The sequence below is a fragment of the Poeciliopsis prolifica genome, unplaced genomic scaffold (assembly GCF_027474105.1).
Source record: "Poeciliopsis prolifica strain line A6 unplaced genomic scaffold, Auburn_PproV2 SCAFFOLD013, whole genome shotgun sequence".
Lineage (NCBI taxonomy): Eukaryota > Metazoa > Chordata > Actinopteri > Cyprinodontiformes > Poeciliidae > Poeciliopsis > Poeciliopsis prolifica.
Genome location: NW_026562388.1, coordinates 5,855,966 through 5,880,972, shown reverse-complemented (window position 1 = coordinate 5,880,972; position 25,007 = coordinate 5,855,966). Strand labels below are relative to the sequence as shown.

Genomic DNA, 25,007 nt, shown 5'->3' with positions numbered 1-25,007 from the left:
ATCAGTGAAATGTGTTTACAGAAGTCTGCTTATATTTAATGCCTTGACTTGAAACTGAGGGGATGGGCAGCAAACAAGAGGGAGGGGAAACAGAGGAAGAGAGGGAGGAAGAGAGAGAAATAGAGAGAGGGATTGTTGATGAGCTTCGAGGCAGAGAGAAATCAACGCAATTTGCTTAATAAAATTAGAGCCAGTTGAAGTGCACAAAGCCCTCCACTGGTGGAGGAAGGACAGCATTCAGTGCTGCACTCTCTCCCTGACACACAGGAAACTTCACCTGAGTGCGATAGTGTTGTTTCTCAGCTGGCACACCTGCTGTCATATTCCTCTTTCAATTCCAGGCACAGATCACTACCTGAACTGGATTATCTTGTGAGGTGGGCTTTAAGGGTGGGCTATGCATCAGCAGACAAAGGAAGAAGGCGACCCTCCCAAAATGGAAGAGGATGAGGAAGTCCCAATGACGACTTCCAGGGAAGCCCTGGACAGTCCTCCCTCTGATCCCCCGGGAGCCTCCACTGAGCCGCCCCAGACCCTGCTAACGCCAAACCCTCACAGATGCTGCCGCTGTTTCTGTCAGCCATGGTCTCTGCTCATTGCACTGATCCTACTCCTGCTTTCTCTCCTCGGCAGCTGGGCAGTGGTCCACCTCACCCTGCGGACCAACAGGGGGTCTCCTTTTCGGATCTCAGCCAGCTATGATCAACGGATCCCCCATGATGATACTGCCACAGTTGAACCTCACTTCACCACCAACTGCACCATGGGTAAGTACAGCAAAACCTTTGTTTTGTTTGGAAAAGGTTTTAATATTGTTTATTAAAGATTTATACAGTAGAAAAGTGTGGAAACTATTTTTGAACACATCGAATCACAAAACTTGATGTCCTTCAAGAGTTGTTTCTTCTAAGTGTGTGCATGCATGGGTGAGTGCGTGTGTGTGTATGCGTGTGTCTGCCAGCTAAATGTGTCTCACATGTCTGCACCGTTCCCAAATCTGCTCAAACATGTCTGGAAGTCGCACAGCTAGTTTCTGTGATTTTTAACTTCATTATGCTGTGTTGTGCAATGAAATGCGTAGACTGGTCAAGGCTCAGATAATATCCTCCACTGTCAACCTAAATTTCTCCCAAATTGAATTAATATAACTGATTCAATTTCCTCTGAACTAGACACAAAGACACAGCAGCTCCCGCTTCAACATGTAATGGGTGCATTTCTAAGGATGTAGAGATGAAATTCCCATTTTCTATTAACAGAGTTTAAAAGATAAAAATGGATTTAAATTGTATAAGAGTAATTCAATTGTATGCATTTGCAATATTCAGATGCCTTTGCCACATGTTTTATGTAATCTGTAGATGCATGAGTTGCCTCAGTGAATACATCTAAGTTCAAAAATGACAACTTGTTTACCAGACAGAATGAGAGTCTCCTGAACTCAGATAAAAAGGAGTAATGAAGTAAAGATAACCAACCAAGAGCTTCTCATCATGAGCCAAATTAAATTTTGAAACTGGCAGCAGAGCTCAGGAGATCCCTACAAGGATATAAAGTTGTTTACAAACTTATTACATTGCCATGCATTATTTTTTGCCCAGACATTTTTATGTGAAATGCTTTTACAATTTGACCTTCATTATCAACTCAACACAGATTTGAGTTTACATTTTTAGATAAACTGATCAGTTCACGCTTGAGTAAAATCCAAGTAGTCTGCACCACTATGGGTCTTGCATTTAATTTTCTGTGGAACCTTTCATATTTACAAGCTCTCACTCCTTCTATATTTCTGTTAAAATGGCATGTAAGTGGCACAGGGTTAATCTTGCAGAGCACTGCGTAACCTGCAGCTGACATTGGATGACGAGCAGGGTGTCCTCCACTCAGTTAGTCCAGAAACAGATCAAAATTATCCAAACATTTATCATTTCCTTCTAATTCAAATTAAAAGTCAAGTAAATCCTGATGCAGTCCACACCTTAGTTTTAGAGCACCCTCATCAGGGAATGAGTTGTTGAAGATGGAACTTGTCATTAATTACAGTGTTCAATACGAAGTTCTTCTGTAAGTTTTGCCTGCATGTCATTAACTGGGACTGCAAAGCGAACAGCTTATTAGCAGAAATATCCATGAATCACAACAGAGGGAGCAAGCTAATGTTAGTGTCACTGCATGATTTGCCCTAGAAGCAAGATGAGAGCTGTTAGCTCATTTGAGCATGCGATACAAGAAATACTTCCAGGAAGGCATTTCTCTCTTTTTTCTTTTTTTTTTTTTAGTTTCTATTCATTGAGAATATTTTAACAACATACTGGAAAATAGATCCTTTCATGGCAAGAAATATTTTAATTACTGTCATAAATAAATAAGTTACACTTTGTAGATCTACATATAACAGAGTTTACTTTGACTGAACTGAGATCTAGGTTTGTAGGCAGACTAGAGTTCACTTTTTTGGTTCACATCAGAGTTTGATTATGCATTCACACCTCCCCAAACAAACCAGACTTTCCAGAGGAACAAATTAGAGATTGATTGAAGTGGACTGGTGTGAATGCACTCTAAATACCTCAAACTTACAGGTGCCCATTACACTTCACTGGGAAAACCGGGTATTTTTTTAAAAAGGCATTATCTGATCAGTACTCATCTGCCAGATCCATTAAATCATAATCAGCGTTGCAGAGGAAGGTGGGTCTGCACACAGCATTTACAGCCGCTCTGTTTCACACCATCAGTAAAAGCATGGTACAATAGTTTCACACATCTTGAACATTTTAATAGGATTAATGTTCTTTCATTTATGTATTTTGTCAAACTAACACCAGAAAGAAATTGACAGAATTCTGTTAACACTTACAGATAATAAAAATGAATTCTGTTGTGAGAGCTTAAGCCTGAATAATTTGAATAATTATTTAAATAGGGTGATCATTTCTTTTTCGTCATATTAACACGGTGAGGGTTTTTGCTTCTTTTTACCTTAAGGTAACAGATGATTGAAATTAACACCGACAGCAAAACAAAGCAGAGCTTCACTCTGTTAACTCTTAATTCATGTTGGCCTATTAACAATCTAATCTTTGAGTGTTTTTGGCTCCTAGAAGACATAAAATGCAAATAAGATCATCATCTAACCACAATTACAATAATTGCAGTGACCTTTTGAAAACAGTAATCTGTTTTCATCTAGCAGGTGTTCTCCTTGGACTCATGACACAGGAAATGCCAACTGGCCACCATTTATCTGATGAGCTAAAAAGCTGTTCTTAAATGAATTCACAACTTTCTTGAGCTTCACAGAAAATCACTTAAGGGATGAGTTGGGTACTTACTGCTAAATCCAAATTCAGCTCATAATGACAAACGTAAATGTTGTTATGGTTATTTAAACTTTAACTTAAATGAAGAGGTATCTGACCATCCTGCCTCAGGCATTTTGCAGTTTGAGATTAGAAAATTCTAAAATAAATTTAGGTTCAGCTTTTATGTACTTTGGATTATCTAATTGGGGCACAGAGACAAGATAGAAAAGTTAAAGTATCAATAAGCTCAGAACTGGTTCCCCCAAAGTAGAGGGATTGGGAATCCTGATTTGCTTACTGCAGATGAGGCTCTAAACTGTAATTATGGGATTCAAACTCAAATCTCCTGTGTGTAATTTCACACTGTTCTGGTCTTTTTGACAATGCCTACACTGCCTGTATGCTAATGACAGGCAGTGTAGGCACCATTTTTTTTTTACATAAAAAGACATCCTTCTTTGGTATCAAAGCAGTGACCAATATATTTGGATTTTCTTCTCAACAAAAATCATACAGACATTTGTTTTTATTGAGTGGATTTGTTTTCTTAAGTTGCTTTTAGTTTACGGTAACAGATGGGGTTGCAACTGGAAAGATTTCTGCAATAAATAACACCAAGACATTTATGAGCCCATCAAGACAAGATATTCTTTCTAAGTTTTCAGCTGCACAATAAAAGGCAACCTGATCGCTTTTTATTTATTTATTTGAATAACAACCTGTTTAAGATACAGTTTAACAATTACAACAGATTGCTTGAAATTGTCAAGTAGAAGCAAACGATACAAGTAATAAACTGAAAAGAAAAAAACCCTCCTGTTATATTTTCTCTGTTGTTTGAAACTTTTAATCTGAATCTGGTCCTGTTGTTCTTATGTGGAAAGGACTGTGTAGGAGGAAGCTTTTCTAGTTGGTCTGCATGTACTGAAGGAACTAAAGGCAATGAAAGTCTTTGAATAGAGTCTGAAGTCGCTCTCCTTTAGTGATGGAAAGGAGGTTAGAAAGAGTGCTAGTAAAGCAGGCATTGATTTTTGAATGAAAATATTCGAGTGTGGGCAATAAAGGAACTGAGGAATCTCTACATCTATTGATGAATCTCGGTGCTTCAAGATAAACAGCACCCAAAATCTGCAGGAATTTAAAGGGAGCAATTGCATAATGTCATTGAAGCCAATGTGAAGTTGCACAGTGTCAACATTGAGTGGCTGTATTTTGATTAATGAACAACATGATTTGGTTCTGTCAAACAGACCTTGAGCCCTTAAAGAAAAGGGTTTTTTTGGTAAATTTGCCAAGATATGTGTAAGTCATGAATCACATCGGAGTGCCTTATTTATACAATGTAGCAGCGATAACTACTGTAATGTCTTTATTTGACCACAACTGCTAAATTTCACAAATACTTAAGCTCTCCTTTAAAAAACTCCTACTTCTTATTTTGTTGTTCAAACACTGGATGTACCTTAACGACCAGGACAAATCCTTTAAAAAGCCAGCTGAAAGGCCTAGAACCTGAAGTCGTTAGGATGAGATATGATGACTTTTAAGTGGTAAATATTTGTAGTAATTGTGTAAAAACTGCAGCATAACAGTTTGCTCCAGAGAAGGGTTGTATAAAATCACTAAAACCTTTGTAGAATGTTGTTTGCTGATTCTTAAAGCTGGACTGTTGAGGAAATCTTAAACCATTAAATTCAGTACTTCCACAGTCATTCACAAATTTCTCAAGTTTTCTATTCGAAGCGGGTCAATAACATCATACAATGGGCTTTGCTAGTCCATCTATTCTGTACATAACTGTTCTGTTGTATCCAGAATCCATTAAATTCTTCTTTTTACATCTCTTCTTTTTACATCTGCATCTTATTGGTATGAGAGCCTTCCTGCTAATTGTGCTCTATCCACATTTTTCATGCAGTTCTTCCTGTCCTACCAGATGCCCTACATCCACAAGCACAATATACCCTTCACCAACTGCTGGCAAGGTGTTTTGTGTTTCTAATAAGGTTATTCAGGGAAACTTTGCACCTTTAACTGTCAAGCGGACACACCGAATGATGCCAAACAGATGTTGAGTTCTGCATTGTGATTCCCTGACGTCAACAGTTATCTTTAACTGGCATTTTCGTGACATTTTTCCAGCTGTTGGCCTCCTGCAGTGCTATTGTAATTTCCTGGTCACTTTAATGACCATATTGAAAACGTGATTCTTACTCTGTGATCTGGAAATAAATCTTGGTTATACTCCTGTCTACTCCCCTAATAGCTCAGTTATCTATTCAAAATTAACAAAATTGGAATCTTACCTAAACATTATGTTATGAATTTCTCCCTCTGCCTGTGGCCTCTTCTTACTCTCTGCTTTTGTCTGACCGTCCTGGTCATTATATCCTTCTGCAATAAGACAGTTTAAATCTCTTTAACCTTGTAGATTATCATGAGCACAAATTATTTCAAAATGAAACTTGGAGAAAGTCTAAATTAAGTGTTTGGACTTCAGATCAGAGCAATAGGGAAGAACCTTTGATTTCATGCAGCTTAACTCCCCCAGCTGGCCATCTGATAACAAACCAGCAACGCCTGAATCTGTGTAATCTAAATGACGCTTTCTGATGTGCCAGAAGCAAGAGAAATAATAAAGACAAGGAACTGTAAAAAGTGAATATCTAACTTACCCTTATAAGAGTTGGTTACCCTGTCAGGGGAAACAACCTGTTTTATTTCTGTACTTTTATGTAAAAGTATAAAACTTATAAAAATTATCTGGTGTTTGCCAGGGCCTAATAATTTTTCACAAGTATACCAACCTGCACTGGAAAAATTACTTTCTTGCTATGTCTAGCAACATTTCAGACAAAAAAAAATCAGTATCAGTCAAAATCGGAATCAGCAGTTTAGGTTTTTTAAGATCGGAAATCGGTGTAACCCTAATCATCAGTTTTTAAAGTCGAGATTTTATAAATCTGCTTTGCCCTGATTCTCCTTGTATCAAAGAAATTAAAGCAACAGAAAATCACAAAGCTCAGCTTCCATCCATATTGTCAGAATTAAATGTTTTTGTCTTTGTCACTGTTAGTGCCGAGCACAGTGGGCACCGCATTTACATGCAAATCCAGGAATAGTTGAACAGCATCTAATTGTTTTCAGCTCTGGGTTCATCATGTTCTGCTGCCAGGCAGCACATAAGCTGTGTTGAGCAGAGAGAAAAGGCACATAGACGTGCAGTACTCTCCTCAGGCACCACCTGGGTCCCCAGCACAACACCCACTGCACACCTCCCACTCCCAAATGAAGCCCTAATCCGTCTCGGCACTCTCAGGCTTTCAACACCTCCCTCGTTTTTCCCTCCAGCACCTGCTAAAAACCTGAGCTCAGATTACCTTCAGTCCTATAAAGCCAAGCAGTCTCCCACCCAAATACTTGTTTGTTGTATTTCTTCCCTGTCATTTGCACACAACATTATTCCAATGCTTCCCATAATCATCTACTCAGACAGAATCAATTCCAAACTTTGTTTTGTTTATTAATTAGAGCACTTTTAAATTTAATTTGATCTCTTTCAACACAAACAAAAAATGTTCTTGATTTTCATTGCTGTTGTTGTATAACAGCAAAGAAAGTATGAATCATTCTGATGGAAGTAAAAATGCTATTGGTTGATTTTATGCCCAGTCTCCTTGTGAATTTTGAATCACCACTTAAGCAAATCTGCTTTGTGAACAATCTGGTTTGAAAAGTCACAGTGATTTTCAGGAAGTGATGTCTTCAGTTACATAGGTATACATAAGGATTCACAATGTGAAATGGATTCTTGGCAGTCGCAGCTTTTGATTCAGATCAAGCAGTCGATCTTCTTGAGTTTATACCTGCCTTGGATTATACTGAATATTATTGACTAGAAATAAATATCAGCTGTCTGTATTTGCTAATATGCAACATTCAGCAAGAGTTTGCAGAGGTTAGAAAAGAGCACAACCTTTTCTTTGTGCAAAGCAAAGATATCCTTCACCTGACCATCATAAATAATTGAACAGGCCATGGGTCAAAGCTCGACATTCAACATGAAGATTTTAAGATTTAGATTGACACGAGCCACATTCTAAAGTAAATTCAAAATAAGATGTTTAACATTACTTGAAAATAAATAGTCCTCAAAATCTGGCAGACTAGGAGAACATTATTAAAGCATAGTTGATAAATATTCTCCAGTGAAAGCCAGGGCATGCTGATAAACACAGACTGAATAATGAGCTTAAATCAACAAGTGTTCAAAGGGCTTGTATGCTGCTGGATATATCAGATAAATGTGGGAATAATATTTAAAATAGTCAAAATTGTTTACAACACAAAAACCTGTACACTTTCATATTGTGTTCTGTTTTTTTTTTTATCTGAAAAGTCTTCTTGAGAATGTCCATCATCACACCTTAACATTCTCAAAAGATGCTGATTTTTCTTGCCAGTGTGGTGCAAAGAGATATGGTCAATACGGCAGAAATAAATGGTGCCGCTTCTGCTTTCTTCCTTCAGACCCATCTACTTTAATTAAGTCATCAGTCACCGGTCCAACAAGCAATCCAATTTGCAGCACCTGAAAGTGACTTGTGTGGCTGTGTCTCGCATTCTGACAGTCCTTCATGGTTGCAACAAAGCAAACATCATGAAGGATCTTAACCTTTAATATATTCTTCATCCTGGATGTAAACAGAAGTGACCGTGTGGACTGACAAGCTCATTATCAGATCATATTAATCTCAGATTTGACTTTGTTGGTGTGCTGAAGCACAGAAGAGAGATAACAAAGGTTTGTCCTTTGGAAAGCCTCTTAAGTGTTTCTGCCCATGTGTTAGAAAGGAAAATGTAGGTAAAGCCTAAGACATGGCAGCTGTGAACCCTGAGGAAAGTTGAACCAGTGACCTTCTCTCTCCTGCATCATTTCCTTACCCATTGTACCATGCTGCAGGTTCCCAATGGAGCATCACGACAACGCCATACGTCATGAATAGATACAGGCAATGAGGATGTCCTGAGGTGCATCAATCAGATGCAGCAATGTGAAGGCAGTGAGGAAAGGAAGTGGAGTGAGGTACAGATAGAGCCAAGTAAAGTCCCTTAATAGAGTCACAGCAGGATAAGTTTTTAATTTCTTTGATCTCTTAAATTAGCAATGTCTAGATCCAATTATGTGATTTAATGGCACTGTCAGAACACCAAGTGTTAAAATGTCAAAACTAAAAAACATTCGTAAAAAGATGTTATGCACAAAATCAGTGGCCCGTAAAGATGAGCAATACAGTACAACTGAATGCATTGTTTGCAGTCAATCTTGCAAACAGGCATCAAATCATGAGTGCACACCAGATTCATTCATGTGCATGTGGGCAAAGTTCACAATGTCAAACAGGTGTATAAAAATATGATTTGAAACACCTTTGCTCAGCAGCGGGTGACTTCTCTTCTATCACAAAAACAGATTCACAGCCGACAGTACACAGATGCATCTCGAAAAACTGGAATACCTCAAAAAAGTCCAATATTTTTTGTCACTCGTGTCAGACAATGAAACTCGTATTTTATATAAATTCATTACACATAGCGTAAAATATTGATGTAATTTAGATGATTATGCCTTCCAGATAATAAGAACTCAGTATGTTGATAAGATTAATAAATTTTTGGCTTGTGAAAAGTATGTTCATTTCTATGCACCTAATTCTCGGTTTAAGCTCTTTTTCCATGAATTACCGTGAATTACTGAATCAATATGGTGCGGCATGGTGGAGACCAGGTTGTGGTTCTGTTGAGGTGTAATAAAAACCTGTCTCTTTTCTACCTGGCATATTTGAACTCTTTATGTTTGAGGCAAAACTGACCCTTGAGCCAGAGAGAGGAATCCCCTTTTCCATTTTGAAAAGCATTGCTTCAGACTTTGGAGGGGATTCTAAGATTACAATATTGACATCTTGTCAACTGTGCATTTGGAAAAATGTGTCTTTATACTAATTTACTCTTAAAATGTAGTTTGGATTTTACAGCATTATGACCTTCTTTCCCACAATGCCATATCTAAAGAGTTTGAATAAAACTGGCTCATTTATGTGTTATTAGGTTTTGCATTGAAACAAAAATAGCTTGACAGAGAGATTGAAAAGATTTTATTGTTGGTTGTGTTGCTTGTAAGGCTGCAGTTCCTCACATTAATGACGTTAAAACCTACTGTGTCAAAATTATAAAAATATATTTTCAGCCTCATTTACTCAGAGCTAAATTACTATTTTTCTCTTTGGTTCCCTGAAATTCCTCAAGGTTTTAAAAAGATGAGTCATTGTTTGGAAACTGTTGAAGAAAAATCTTGGTAGCAAAGAAAATCTGAGTCATTTAGAAAAAAAAACAAAGCCCATCAGTTACCAGAAGATTCAGCATGCAGAGCAAAAGCTCTGTCTGGCAGCACTAGTCTTCATCACACTCTGCCTCTAATCTCTTGCCTTAGGCTTTTCCTCAAGAAGCAAACCCTCAACACAAACTGGTTGTCTGTTGCAGGCACCTTTCCAAAGCAATCTACACAGGCTGTTTCATTTTAAGATACTGAGCAAATGTTAAATGGCCCAGGGCACCGAGTAAAGTGTTCTCAGCATCCGTACGCCAAATGAAACAGATGTCTAAATCAACCCTAATCTGACGTGGAGGAGAAATTTTGGGGGTTTTACCGACCTAAAGCGTTTTTGGATGAAAGCCAGTAATTAACATACAGCAACCTTAAATCTAATCAGATTCAGTGTTGGCAATAAGAACATTGGCATAAAATTCTTAATGCGTTCACCCAGGCAGTTTAATCCAGTTAATGTCAAACTGTACACTCTAATTAGTGTGTAGCTACAGTACATGTCAACGTATGGAAATGATGAAAATGTCCATCTGCCACAATCAGAGAACCAGGTTCATTGACCCCAGATGAGATTTACAGCCTGGCTTCAATGCACTGTTAAAAACATTTCAACTGCTTTGACTCTACAGCAGAAGGTATTTCAGAATCACAGCTTTTCACATTTGTTAATATTCTCATTGTGCTTGTGAATAAACAAGCATAATTATCTATAATGTTGTTTGATCATCAGAAATCAAACAACATCTATGAAGATGTTTGATGATGATGAAGTTTTCCAATATCTTCGTCCATAAAGTATTCCATTAGGAACGTCTTCCGATAATCCAGGAGCGATTTGGTGATCATCTCTGTTTTCTAGCTTGATTTGAGAAATGTGCAGTTAGACAAAATGATGACAAAGTGGTTCAATGATCAGGAAACTTACATTTTTTACCTCTGTTCAGGAAACTTGACACATTGTAACGCCACTAAGACGCTGTGGTCAGTTGTAATGAAGCAGGTTTGTAACTAAAGTCACAGTTAATTTCAGTACTAATAAGACAGGAATGGGTTAGGTTTTTGTCTAAACGGCATATTGAGCATATCAGAGGTGTGAAAATCAAGGAAAAACACTGGCAAGACTTATTTACTACAAGACACCCATAACATATGAAAACGTTAATGAGGAAAATCAGATAAAGTGCAATTTTTCTGCAGTAAATGACAGCAACATGAAAATCATTATCCTGGGAATGTTAAAGGTATTACTTTCCCCTCCTTTCTACACGCTGTCCGCCCTTCGGTGTGTTGCTCTCTCCAGCAGGGAGCATGACAGATAGTAATAGTGATTGGGCAGAGCTCGCACCAATCGAGCGTGACTGTGTGCAGTTAATTGAATTCATGAGCAAATATGTCTTGTCCCATCGACTGTCCAGCAGCAGGCGCAGCTGCATTTATCTTCAACACTGCAGCCGCTGTAAATCTCTGTGAATGGCTCGAGATTTCGCCTTTAATGGGTCGCCAAGATAGCAGTGCCACCGCTGGCTGAGGTTTCTGCCCGCAGTAACCAGCACGGACTTTGAGAACGGAAATTACACCATGAAATTAATGAGGTCTAACTACTTTTGAAGTTGATGATAGACTGAATCAAGTCGGGTAAAGTTGTTTACTTTCTGTTCTCTTGTCTGTTTGCAATTCTGTGGACAGCAGATCTGCAGGCAGTCACTTTTCCAGCCTGAAATCCCTCCTCATGCACAGGAATCTTGCTTGCTCATCTGTAGGAAGACAAAAGCTGTATTAATTTCAGTCTCAGACCTCCTCCCCCTATTGTTCTGAAAAGTGTCTCTGCAGCCAATCTGCAACAATGATGCGTCTGTTTGTATTCAAATCTGCACACAGTGGCCAATAAACCGTGTCAAGTTCTATTCAGACAGAGAGACAAACTGTTTTGCATGATCTGATAACCTGCAGAGAGAATTATGTTCATCTCTCAAATCTGATTGTCATGATACAGTTATGCAAAAGTTTTTAAATGTTAGGTGTTTGTATCAAATTGGTTTCAGCTGATGAACCATGTAAAAAAAGGAAGTTCAGTGCGTTCTCATACGGCTTAAGTGAGACTGTTAGACATTAACAAAACATGGGTGAAATATACAGTTTTTCAGGACACAATGAAGATGTTCTGGTCTTTAAATGAAAAGCTGTTTGTGGAAAAACATGCTTGCTGCTTCCATTGGATTTAACTGGAAATGTGAAGCCAGGTAGCTGTTAATACACTTGACTAAGTGCTCATAAAGTTGCAAGAAGCCAGATCTAATATTTCAATCTGTTTCTAGAATAATTCACATTATTTAGAAGAGCAACACATTCAGGAGAGCTGCCAGTCTTTACAGAAAGGAACGTGAAAGCAAATTTACTGCAAGACAGTCCATGGAGGTTCAAAGAAATGAAGAACCTTTCTTTGAACCATTTAATTTCAAACTCTGCATGCCTCCCTTAGTATTTGTAATTCATTTATTTAGCAGGGGAATTAAATGGATTGCCAAAAAGAATCTGATTTGCTTCCGAGTATTACGAAACTTCAGAAACAATGACCTTTGGATAGATCAGGCCAGAGCGGAGATGTTTAAATGAAGTTTTGACTTGCATAAAGGCAGCTTGCAGTCTCTAGATATGGTTTCATGAACATAAGTAATCAAATAAATAAACAATAGGAATTTCATGTGAATGCTCCAGTCAGAATATTCTGACTGGTTAGAGCTTATGCCGATTGACAATCCGAACAGTTTACATGTAAACACTGAGTCTGATCATGTTACTCTGATTGTGGCAAACTGACCTTGTTGGTCTGCTGATCTGTCATTATGTAATGCAGGAAGACCCAACAGCATGCTGCTCAGCCTGTAGCCTAACTAGTGAGTGAGGTGACATCTCGACTACTAGACTATTAGCACTCAGGAGACAGAACAAACACACTGCTGCATTCGTTTTAAGTTCAGCACAGACAGAAGTACAAATTCTTTAGTGATTTTTAGGGAAATTTTACAACTTTGCTCAGTGCTTCTACTCTGAATAAAGCCTGGTTTATGTAAATGCACATCATGATTGTTTTCATAATTTTATCACCATATAAGCAGCACATTCAAATTACTTAATCTGAATACATTTGACTCTGATCAAGAATATATTCATTTTGTTGACCAGGATCTAGAAATCTAATTATTCTGGAGACAAATGTGAGCCTATTAACCTGACGTCACCTTAAGGAGCTGATGCAACATGACACAGAAAACTGGGCTAAAATCCTTCCAACAATGTGGAAAACTGAAAGTTAGACTGAATAACTGGGAGTTGTTGCAGCTAAAAGTAATTTTCCAACCATTGAGTGAACTTAGTGTTTGATTTTTGTTACAGTTTAGCTCAGATTGAAATATTGTAGAGCCTGGTAAAGACCTTTGTCATTTTCATGTTCTGTTGCACAATATGTGACAAAAGGTTAAGTCAAAATGAAGCTAAAGGTAAAGATCAATTATCCATTTTCTTTGGATGAAGTATTTAGACATATGTTGTTTTTGATTTTTGTTTTATTTTTTTACAAAACCTAGTTTTGAAAGTTTCTGTGGCAACAAAAACACTCCAGCATCTGATGCATGAAATTACAAGATGCACAGAAAGTAATGCTTATTTTACATTTGTTACCTTTGCTTTTGAAAATTTAGACTTTTGAAGCAAGATTGGTGTCCAAATGCAACATATTGAGAAGAAAGGAGGCCCTGAATCGCTATTAAACACAGCGTGGTCTGAACACAGAGAAATAGTTTAAGAACATTTCAATGCTATGGGTCATGTGTTACTAAAGGCAACGTCTTAGAAGATGGACTATTCTGGGGGGTTTTCTCACATAAGTTCCAACTGCATTTGTCAAAAAAACACTAAAAAGCTTTAGTGAAAATGAAATGACGTCAATGAAAACAAGAGAAAGTGAAAATTTTGCTGGGAAACTCCCAAATTAATGAGGAGCACATGAGCAGGAAAATGTAATTAGAGTGGTCAAGTTAAAAATCTGGTTCATTTCTTTGAATCACTTAATAGATAGTTTTGATCTTTGTTGGTTAAACATTTTGTTGTTGAAGTTTTACACAGGATGGTAAAGTTTGGATTCTGTTTTCTACCCAATATTTCACCTCATTCACTCCCTTTTCTAATCAGCTGTAGTTGAAGGTAAAAACAAAACCAATCAACTATATGTTATTTCTTAGTTAGCTATTATTTAACCATGAATAATCCCATCAAGATTATATTGAAGCTTTATGTGCAGTGTGAAGCTGCACATAAAGGATTATGATGAAAAGCTCCAGATCCAGAAACTTCGCAAACAGAAAACGATCTGGAATGCAAGGCTCTCTTTCAACTGGACAGATATCACTGCAGCAGAACCAACATAAACAGGATCAGGATTTGTTTTTCTCATTATCTACTGAAAGTTGTCAGTCTTGTGAACCTCATCGCTCCAGATTGTAATAGATGGCTCTGACTCTCCCTGTTCTTCCTGACATTTAGATAAACAAAGCATGCTGAAAAGCAAGAAAATGGATGGCACATCCTTTGTCTTCCTGATTCTTCAGCTTCACAACAGAGAATTAGTTTGGACATCAAAGTAAGAATTTAAGGAAGCGGACAAGATCCAGAAATATATAGTGGAACCATATGTACATACACACGAGACGTTGCATTGTCACAACATTGCAAACATTTTCAAAGTTAATTCTTTTAAGTCTTTCATTTCACTTTTGCACAGAGAAGTCAGATTAATAACTGAGAAAATTTTAGGACAAATATGAATCTGCAAAACATATATTTTTAACAATCTGAAAAATGTAACACTATAATTTTACAAATCCTAATAAAAGATTTTAGTAATTGTGACATTGTAGCAGGAGTGGGAACTAAAAAGAAGACTTCAAAATACCAGTTAAATGTTTTCCTTTTTGTTTGCTTTCTGTACACACTTTAACAGAAATAATAATAATAAAAATAAAAAAAACATACATTTTACTTCACCAACTTTCTATACTGTCTATGGCTAATTTTCAAAGATTTTTGGTTCCTTTTTTAAGATTAATAATCTGGTCACAAGTTAAATGAAGGAACTTCAACTGAATCACATATCGGGTTGAACTGCTTCCCATTCCTGCTCTGAAATTATTGAATGGTTCATTAACAGACCTCTGCAGGATGAGATGACCAGCTGAGAAGCTGATTCAGCTGTTGGAATCCAGTGTCATAAAGCAGAGAAACATCCAAAATATGACAGAATTACAGTGGGAAACCACTCACTCTACACAGGAGGTGTTCAACGGTGGGATATTTGAAGGTCAGGTTTGGAAAATACTAAAACTTGGCCCTGGAAGGTTTAGACTGTTATTTGCATTTTATGTGATGAACCAACACAATGCAGAGAAAACTTATTAAGTGGGAGTAAATTGCGTACATAGTTTTCAGAGTTTTATGTGCATTTGTATTCACTCTTCCAGTTGCAGGTATTTGGGTTATGTGTCCATCAGCAAACATTGCCAATGAATCTCCATTTGGTTTATATCTGAATTCATTTTCTTCCACTTCACAATTATGCACTACTTTGGATTTTCATAAAATCCAAGTTAATGAAATTTTTGTTTGTAATAAACTCCTGTTTAATCCTTTTTAGAAAACAATTTTGGAAAATACAGATGTTTGATCCAAGTCCTGTTTGTTCATTGGCTTCTTTATGTGAAAAAACACAGTTTGAAATAGTTTAGGCCCTGGAATGCAGTTGTTTTCCCATTTAAACTTGCAAGACTAATATTTCGACGTCTAACTCTATCAGGCTATCACTCTTGTGTTTGTGTATCTGTTCGAACAGCACAAATTCCGGCTCCTCGGCTCTCATTCATCATTCTTCTCACAAAGCCCAAAGCAACCCCATGAACACAAAGATAACAAAACTCTCTTGATCCCACAGGCAATTCATCCCCCACTGACCCACTTGTTTTTGCAATCTGACAAGTGTGATTTAAGAACTGCAGTCTGCGCAGTGCAGTGGCCAGGTCTGGCTGCACTTACCTGCCTAAAGTTAGCCACATCACCCCATTTTAAACGTTACTACTCCCCTGTCACCAAACTAAGATAAATCCATGAATTTAAATCTAATGCCCAGAGGTTTTGGTTCACTCTGGGTAAACTTCTCTTATTTCTTTATTTGATCAATTGTTCTGTTAGTAGATTATACAAAAACGAAGCAGCTGCCTAGTCCAACCAAAGCATAATGCAACAACCCTTTTCCGTAGCTAATTGAATTTTCCTGTTAATGTCACATGTCACTGAGGCTGTATTTTTATGCAGAGCTTTTAGTTTAGTTTCCCAAAAGGGTCCGATGAGGCCGTTTCTATGGGCCGATACAAAAGAGTATTCATCATTAGAGTAATTCGCTCTGGCTCATTTTAAAAAGATTGCGAAGTGGATCATTCACCAACATGTTAAAGTAGCTTTCCAGAGCCACAGAGGTCCTGGCACAGCAGTGGGCCGTGAGAGGCATCCAGCTAATGTGTTTTTTCGCCTCCTCCCCAACCCCACCCAAAAAAAGAAATCTCTTTTTAATCCATCACCAGGTGTGTCAGTTTCCAAGAGGGCACCTATGCTTCTCCATCACACACAAAAGAAAAAACAGACACAGAAGCAAGCTGAGAATGAGCCATAACTCTGAGATTTCTGGCCTCTTCTCCATTGGTAAATAAACAATGGTTTCTGTACAATCTTTAGTGTTTTGTGGCCGTGGCTAATTTGGAGCTCATGGTGGAAACATAAATTTCCAGTGTGCTCTTAAGCTTTTTCTGTTTGAAAGTAAGCAATTTAATACCAGGCTATGGTTTAATCTAACCTTAATTTAGCAACTTGGGAAGCTGAAACAAATCCTAAAGATGAAGAGATAAAATAAGTGATTTTAGGGGGGCTTCTATGCTGGAGCAATAGAGCAAGTGCCCCATAAATCTGGAGGCTATTAGTTTACAATAGAGACATTCAGGGTTCATCTCTGGACCTTGAGACTTTTGCCATATATTTTCCACCCTTCATTCTGCTGTTTCCTGTCTATAAACACTATATTAGCAGCACAAAAGCTTTTTGACCAATGCTACCTCTTTTCTGTGATCTGGACCCAAATGGTCACCCTCTGAATAGGCAAAAGCTGCCATTCAGCAGGGAGTCGGCTAGTTTCAATTAACTCCAAGTCCTTCACCAAAGTTGGATCAAATCTCTGACTTAATTAAATTATTAAAAATTATTAAATGCCAAAAATGTATAACGTTCATGCTGGACACACTAATGACACACTAATTGAAGTTGGTGAAACCAACAAAAGCTTCTTTTCTTCTGAGAAGAAACTGGAAGAAAGGTTGTTTTTCCAGAACAGTCACTTTCCATGATGAAGTATTTTGATAAAATTTCTCTATAGATTTAAAAATGAAGCAATGCTAACTTTTGGATAGCATAAGCAGACAAGATTTTTGACAACATTTCAAATCAAAGTTTGGAGTTAATGTTTTGCGTCCTCATTTGTCCTATTCCTGTTTCAGGTTTTGGATCTTGTCGCCTCAATGTCATTCCAAACTTCCTACATCTAATTCAGCTGCAGCAGAAATGCATTAATTACAAATGTTGTGATGAAAGCCATCGTGGCATTCCTGCGTATCTTGTCAGCGCAGCTAGCAGCATTCGCTCCACATTTGCCTCTCCGTGTCATGGGATTGTTATCAGACATTTGACTCCAAGTTCGCCTGAACAGAGAACAAATCTGCATATTACAGATCCAGGACAGACTACAGAGAGAGCAGCCAGTCACTCGTGATAATAATCACTTCCCCTTTTTTTTCCTCATGATACAGGGAAACAAACAAGATCCCCATCAGTGCTTTATGTTTTAGTTCCCTACTCTCTTGTTTTTCTTCTCTGATCAGTTTCTGGTGATTAAGGTCAAGGTGAGCAGTCAGTTTCCAGAACCTACAGATATCGGCTCTGATTTGCATAGATATGCAAATGCACCGGGTGACAATTGAGCTGCCAAGACAGGTGATATTAGTCGTATGTGCGTGTGTGTGTGTGTGTGTGTGTGTGTGTGTGTGTGTGGGTGTGTGTGGGTGTTTGAGCTCACGCCACATGTGAAGCCTGCTAACGGTAACTAGGTCATACTTTTCACTGCCTGTGTTCCTCCTCTGATGGATGAGTACTGTATTCACAGCTTATGCTGCCTGTCTCAGGTTATTTATGATGGTGCATGCAGTCTACGGATGTCATGGGTTGTATTGGCCTTCTTCACAAACTAATGTACTCTAAAATTTTTTATGTTTGTTAGTTATACTTTCTCAGAGCTGCAGATTTAAGTTTGCTATGTAACATAATGCATTGAATTTCTCAGGGATGTTCAGAAAACAAGCTTAATCCTCGACTCAGGTGGTTTACTCAGTCGTGACTACACTGTGAAAACTCTCCACCCTAACTTTGTTTTGCTTTTCTTATTCTCTCAGCGTCCTCACCAGGCCCAAATATCACCCTGGAGGGACAGTACCACTGCTACCAGGGGCCGGCGATCCCTCTGGAGAAACTCTGTGACTTCAGCATCGACTGCCCACTTGGAGACGACGAAGGCAATCGTTGCCGTAAGTAGAGCAGGACACATTAACATAGTGATGTGCTTGAACCACAGCAGGGGCATGAAGAAAAAACTCTACAGGAACAGAACAGATTTCTGGAGAATCGTATTTATTAATCTGGTTTTTAAACCGGCTACAGTGAGACATATTGTATTCATAATTATTTTGTATCTGTTCTGTCAAATGCTTTATTCACTGACAAACATCAGCAGCTTAACAACACAATAATAAAACTTAAATTATGTCTTTTTACTGTCTCTACAACCAGGGATGGAGGGCTCAAGATGGCACTTGTTCTCGAGTCCTCAAATAGATGGCAAAGAATATTTCGAGCTGAATAAACAGCCTGTATAATAAACAGCATGATACATAAATAAAATAAATGAAAAAACACAAGTTATTTTCTGAACAATTGTAATGACGTGATGATGAAAGTCAAAGACATAGAGAGCATTTTAAAATATCTCATCGGTTGTCCTACTTCATAAAGGAATATAGAAACTCAAATACAGAATGAAGAAATAAACATTTCTAGGAGGATGAGAAAGAGGGTTTTGATAGTCAACGGATGAGATGATGTTCTCAGAGTCAACTTAGACAAAGCTTGTTCTCTCATTACTTACACGCACCACTGAGAAGCAGCTCAGCTTTGTTAACCAACAAGTCACATCCTGGGAAAAGTGTGAAATATCCAGTAATAAGATCATGTTTCTGAAAAAAAGATATTAATGATTGAATATACATCCACTGGTATGCAGGGGCTGGTACAGATTTATTGTTTGTGTAAAGAGGAAAGCGTCTCCAAGCAAAGCAGAATATCACTTCTGATTGTTGGCAGGACTTCCTGATGATTTACATTAAAAATAGGTCATATTGAAACAAAACAGTCCCTTAAAAATAATGAAAGGGCTTTATCTAAGATTTATATAAATAATTTAAAATAATTTCAGCATTATGGGAAAGGACAAGTGTTTTAGTACATGAAGTATCCCCTCTTTGGAAGGTATACGCCGCCATTGATTAAGGTGAATTGTGGGAAAATCACCTTTAAGAAAGCAAACCCAGTACAGCTGATCGTGTTCGTATGCCCTCCTGACTGAAGCACAGAGAGAAAGGTCCAAAATAAGGGCGCAGAAGATATGCTTGGCTTACACCCTTGACATATTCCGTCGTTGGTATTTCTATCTCTTTCCACATTTGTTTTCTGCTTTTCTCAGGGTTTAGGAGCAACGCTAGCCAACTATGCTGACATCTTATTCACAAGTCCCCCAGGCCGGGCGCTTATTGTGTGTGTTTGCTTGTGCGTACCCTGAATCTTTTTATAGCGTCGCCCGCATGTACGCAGCTTTAAATTGTCTCTGAGATTTGTGTGTACACAGCTCAGGAGTCTCACGTATACCATTGAACAGAATAACAACAAAGTTAAGGATTAAGTCTTGTTGTTTTGTTTTTTTTTACCTACATTAAAGCGACCAGAATTAATTTGCTTGTACCCACAATGCAGGTCAGCCTCCCCTTGTGCTGCTTATTAAAATGATGCCTGCTCCCATGTGTGTGTGTAGGTTTGCTCACAATGGGAGCCGGGAGATAAGAGGGTAACGATAGGGTGAAAATCCCAGCCAGGCGCAGATTCCCTTTCTGCTGCGAGAGGATTTATTAGCGCTAATTGGCTTGAGAGGCAAACCCAAAGGTATAATCTCTCTGTGAATGTAATAACTGTATGTGTGCATAACATATTCTTTTTGGAAGACACACTGCACATTTGGATTAAATTAGTCTGTCAGAAATAAAAGTTGGATTTTATGTGTCGATGATCTGGTTTATGTTTTTTAAACCAGGTTTATGTTTTTAAACAGGGTTCCTACTATTTCTATTCATTAGGTCATGTTCCACACTTGTCCTGACTCAAAATTTTCACAGCTCTCTGTGCTCTTAGAGAACTTACAGAATGGGAGGGAGGGAGAGATTTAAAACTGTAGAAGTTAAATATAATTGGCCAAAGTGAAACACATAAAATTATGCATGTCTATGAAAATAAGGTTAAAAACACAGAATACAAGCAAACCAGAAATATTTTAAGAATGAAAGCCCACAAAAAAGAGGTTTTGTCCCATGTCTGAGGAATCTTTATAGTATTTGCCCTCATAAATTCTGCCACACAATGGGTCCAACCAAAGTAATCAGTCACCCCTGTTTTTGTGCATCTTGCAGGGCATTCAAGATCATCTAGTCAGTATATCTGAGTATTCTTGCTGAAATCTGGTATTTCAAAATGCCATTAAGTGAACAAGGCCTAACCCATGAAGAAGTCTAAAGAAAAAAATATAATCCTGAATTTTGTCTAACACCAAACAGGAAGTTCTGTTTTCTCACTCGTCATTCATCAGGAAGCAATTTATTGTGCCTGATGCAAGCAGCAACTTCACTGTAAAAAGCAATTGAGCCTAATTTAATTTAATTTAACTTCTGTCTTCTCACATTGCTGAAGCTCAAAATAAATGTTTCTGAGCAGAATTCAGTTTGATGTATTATCATATAAAATGTATTATCATATATTTGTGCAAACTAAGTTGAGAATTTATAATCTAATTTAAAATAATGTGTTATTTCAACTTGATAACATGAATGAAAATAACAGAAACATGTCTTTGTTTAACTAGGTGAGGGCAGTTTTTGCATAATGGTTATTAATTATTTGGTTTAAATCAGACTCATTAGTCTTCAAAGTTGAAGACTAATGAGCTGTGAGAATAAAAAAAACAATGTTTAGACAGCTTTTGTCTTGTTGTCAAATGAACTTGATGATCTTTAATTTCTCAATTAAAACCAAAACAATTTTCCTCTTCACTTGAATTTTCTTTCAAACCACCTTCAAACATTTTACAGTATTGTCTTAGCTTAAATGCAGCTGAGGTAATTCAACTAAGCAGAAATCAAAGTGTATAACTTTGTATTTTGTTGCAAAGATTTCAGTTCAAATATATGTTTATAACTCCTGAACAGTTCAGAAAAACATTCAGTGTTTCCTTACATTATATTTTCAGGGTGATGACTTCAGCATCTATATGAGGAATAAAGTAAATATTGTTGTTATGATGAATCCAAAGAGAAACATATTCAAGAATCTGATGGGGCCAAGAACTGGTCCTTGAGGACGGAGAAAGTGGTGTCTGAAATATGACCGGAATCAGTGAAGAGCAGACGCTTTAAAGCTAACACACTACATTAGAGAAGATCAACATTTATAAGAGACGGTGATGATGATGGAAAACTGATCATCTAGCTGAGAAAAATGTGTTGCCTGCTGAGAAATGTGGGACTACTCAAACACCAGCTGTTAACTGTCCTCAAAACTATTAAGAAACACAAACTTTATCTTTTAACCTTGTTAAAATCAAGGACAAATGTTGATCAGACCACCTTTAAACTATCATGTGTCTTTTGTTTTGCCTACGTTTGTACCTGCATGTCTGTAATTCATTTCACATTCATCAGCCACACATCCTGATTACCTCCTGGCACTCATATCACATAGCATCTCCTCTCTGATACCCTATTCTCTATGATCTATCCACCAGTTATCTGCCTCTGATTTGATCTATTTAAATCCTTTATAAGCTCTGCCAAGGCTCATTAATGGGAAAAAGCAGAAAGAGGCTGGAGGAACAAGCTCAGTTGGTGTCAATCACAAAGATTCCCGACATATAAGGAAGCTCGAGTCCCCATGGATGATCCCTCACCATCCTACCAGCGCATCATTATGCACAAACACATCCTCAACTCTGAGAGTCCCAGCTTCCTCTGCTTGATCTCAGCCCGGCTAAATTCAGCAGACGCCCCACTGCCTTCCAGCTCCACATTTGCCCCGTAACAAATTGGAAATGCTGCTTTGCATCAAAGCGTAAGGAGCCATAATTTAAGGGGTGTTTGAGCTTTTTATTTTTTCAATTATATTTATTCAGCATTTATTTAACCAGGAAATGTCTTGCTATTGGAAGATCTTTCAAGGGTAACATTGCTTCAAAAATATGTAAGACTTGCAGTCTTTAATTGGTTTTAGCATTCAATTAAAATGTGCATAATTTCCTAAAGCAATTTATTTCATTGTAAATGTAACGTATTAAAATACTGTTGTTTATTCAAATACTTTTCTGCATAGCTTTTTATTTCCCTTACTGATCATGGAAAACATATGTTGTGTCTTGCATTGACACGCCAGGCCTGATTCACACCTGGCATCAACAGCTGTCCTTCGAGATCAAATCACAAGTCGACCGCTAGCATCAATAATTAAATGTTATTTCTTCAGTCAAAAAGTAAAACAGAAAATCCAAAAGTTGACTAAAGTTTTCTCCAGTCTTCTTCAAGAAAACTCCTTGAGGTTTTGTCTCAACATATGTTTTAGAAATGTCTCAAAATGCCGCTCACCTGAGTCCTGGAGGAATTTTGTGTTTTGTCATGCAACCTTTCACATTTACACGGAGAATGCAGCAGATTATCAGCACTTTGCACAAATGTCTTTTCTTTTCATACAGTGTGTTTTGGAGAAAAATACTGTTTTTTTTACTGTCAATCTTGTCTCATACTTCATTGGTTTTAACTACAAGATGCTGATAAATGTGGAAAGTCCTGCTAGACAAACTGAACTTTATTTCAGACCTTTCAGGTGAGGCCTGCTTCATGTTTTTTTTTTATCTTGAATGTCACAAGCTGAAGTTAGCTTTTTGTTGTTTTTTTTTTTTTGTTAAATTCGTCTGAATTTAAAAATGTAATATTTTTAAATACTTAACTATCCCAGATCTTTATGTTCATACATGCATGACATGATGATATATGATTTTTTAATGCATACAATCTCATAGTGAGGCAAGGAAAGGTTATTATTGTCATGGGATACAGTGGATTTCTTGTAGGAAATGTAGGTTGTTTGCAACAGACATGTTCCATTGAGAAATGTGAGTTTGTCTTTACATTCAAAACATGTTGTTATAAAATTGCCAATCTAAGATGGCTTTTATTGGCCTGTCTGGTTCACAAAAACAATATCTCCTTCATAATTATTACCACACAATCTGTGAAAAGGCCCCAATCCCCAACAACTTTTAAATGAGAGAATCATAAAGTTAACTTTGTAATAAAGCTTTGAAACCAAAGATTCAAGCTTTTTTAAGTATGGATGAAACTCACAATGTTTTCTTAGATCATAAGAGGAATATTTGTAAGCAGTAGGTTATTATTTGTTTTTATTTGTGGGTTTCCCAGCTGAACCCTGCTTTCTGTGGTTTATATTTATGGCTGATCGTGTTGTTCATATGAAGACTCAAAATTGGCCAGAGGGTCTTGTTTTTGCTTTACTAACTCAAACATTTTAAGAGAAATATGTCTGAAACTTTAGCAATTAAAGAGCTATTACATTGCTGGATGAAAAGCTTAAGGTGGATCGTGGCTTTTTCCTTTCTTTCTTCTTTTTTTTGGATAAGAAGCAAAAACTAAAGATTGTAGCAGGTATGTTTTTTTTCTTGCTTTGTTTTGGATTTGTAATCAGTGCTTTTTAACGATGTCTGAAAGGTCAGCGTAAGCTTTTCTAGTGCTTGTTTATTATCCTTTTTTAATTTTCATAAATATAATAAGAAATCTTTTAATTTAAATGTATAAACATAAAACTTTAAAAATCGATTCAAACTAAGACAAAAACACATTAATTACATTTAGATCCTTTTTTTATTGTAAAAGAAATGAAGAACATTCTCTTGCTCCTTATTGTTTCTCTATTAATCCCAGAAGAGAAAATGCACCGACTAAAATAAGCTCTGCCTTTTTACACAGAGCTGCCCTGAATGTTCAGTCTGAGTAACACACAGCTTAAAGTGAAATGAACTTGCAATTAAAAATGTGCAGACAAACAACAATAACACTAAGAGGTTTGTGATTGCAGATTAGAAATTGAAATCACAGAAAGTTGAAAAGGTTTCAAAGTGACCAAAGTCATTTATTAAATCACTTCAAAGTCCTTGAAGAGAGAGTTAACATTTTTTCACTTTTAAAATAAACATTTAAAACTCCTGAGGCTAACTAGAGGCTCTTTGTGTTTCACTGAATTCACGTCAAATGGTACAAATGAACACTTTAAACTGCACTTAAAATCGCATCACTCTGTTCCACAAGGAGTGGATCGCTTTCCTGAAACTCACGCTGTCAATAAATGAATGAATGCAGAGTGGAATGCTTTTAAATAAATTGTATTACCTCATCTGGAGAAGCATTACAAGGTCCTTATGATGGGAAGTACCCATTGTTGTTCTCTGACTTGAACCTTTTTAAGTTATTTATTTTTCTTTTGAACTTTTCTATTGTATAACAATAGAAGATGGTGAAATGGACAATAACAGACTCTGCAGTTTTTCGGTACCTTTGAAACACATTTTATTTCTCTTCATCAACTTCCTTCAGACACGTATTAGTGGAGGGACTACACGATGTATCAAATGAACATTTTGTCCTAAAAACTGATGAGGTAGGCTATGTTCACACAGCAAGAAAATACAACACAAATCACTTTTTCTAATTTAAATTTCTTCACACACAAAAAATGTCAGATTTGTGTAATTTTTATATGTGGTACTAAATCGGATACATATTTGACAGTTTTCA

General features: G+C 37.2%; 1 protein-coding gene across 2 annotated transcripts in view; it reads left to right on the top strand.

Moving 5' to 3' along the window:
* Positions 1 to 25,007, top strand: part of alk (ALK receptor tyrosine kinase) — a 357,833-nt gene that overhangs the window by 270,966 nt on the left and 61,860 nt on the right. For both annotated transcript variants that reach the window (XM_055038127.1, XM_055038126.1), the window contains exons 5-6: positions 634 to 767; positions 18,231 to 18,362. In XM_055038127.1, the coding sequence (XP_054894102.1) occupies positions 634 to 767; positions 18,231 to 18,362 (266 nt within the window). The remainder of the gene's footprint in view (positions 1 to 633; positions 768 to 18,230; positions 18,363 to 25,007) is intronic.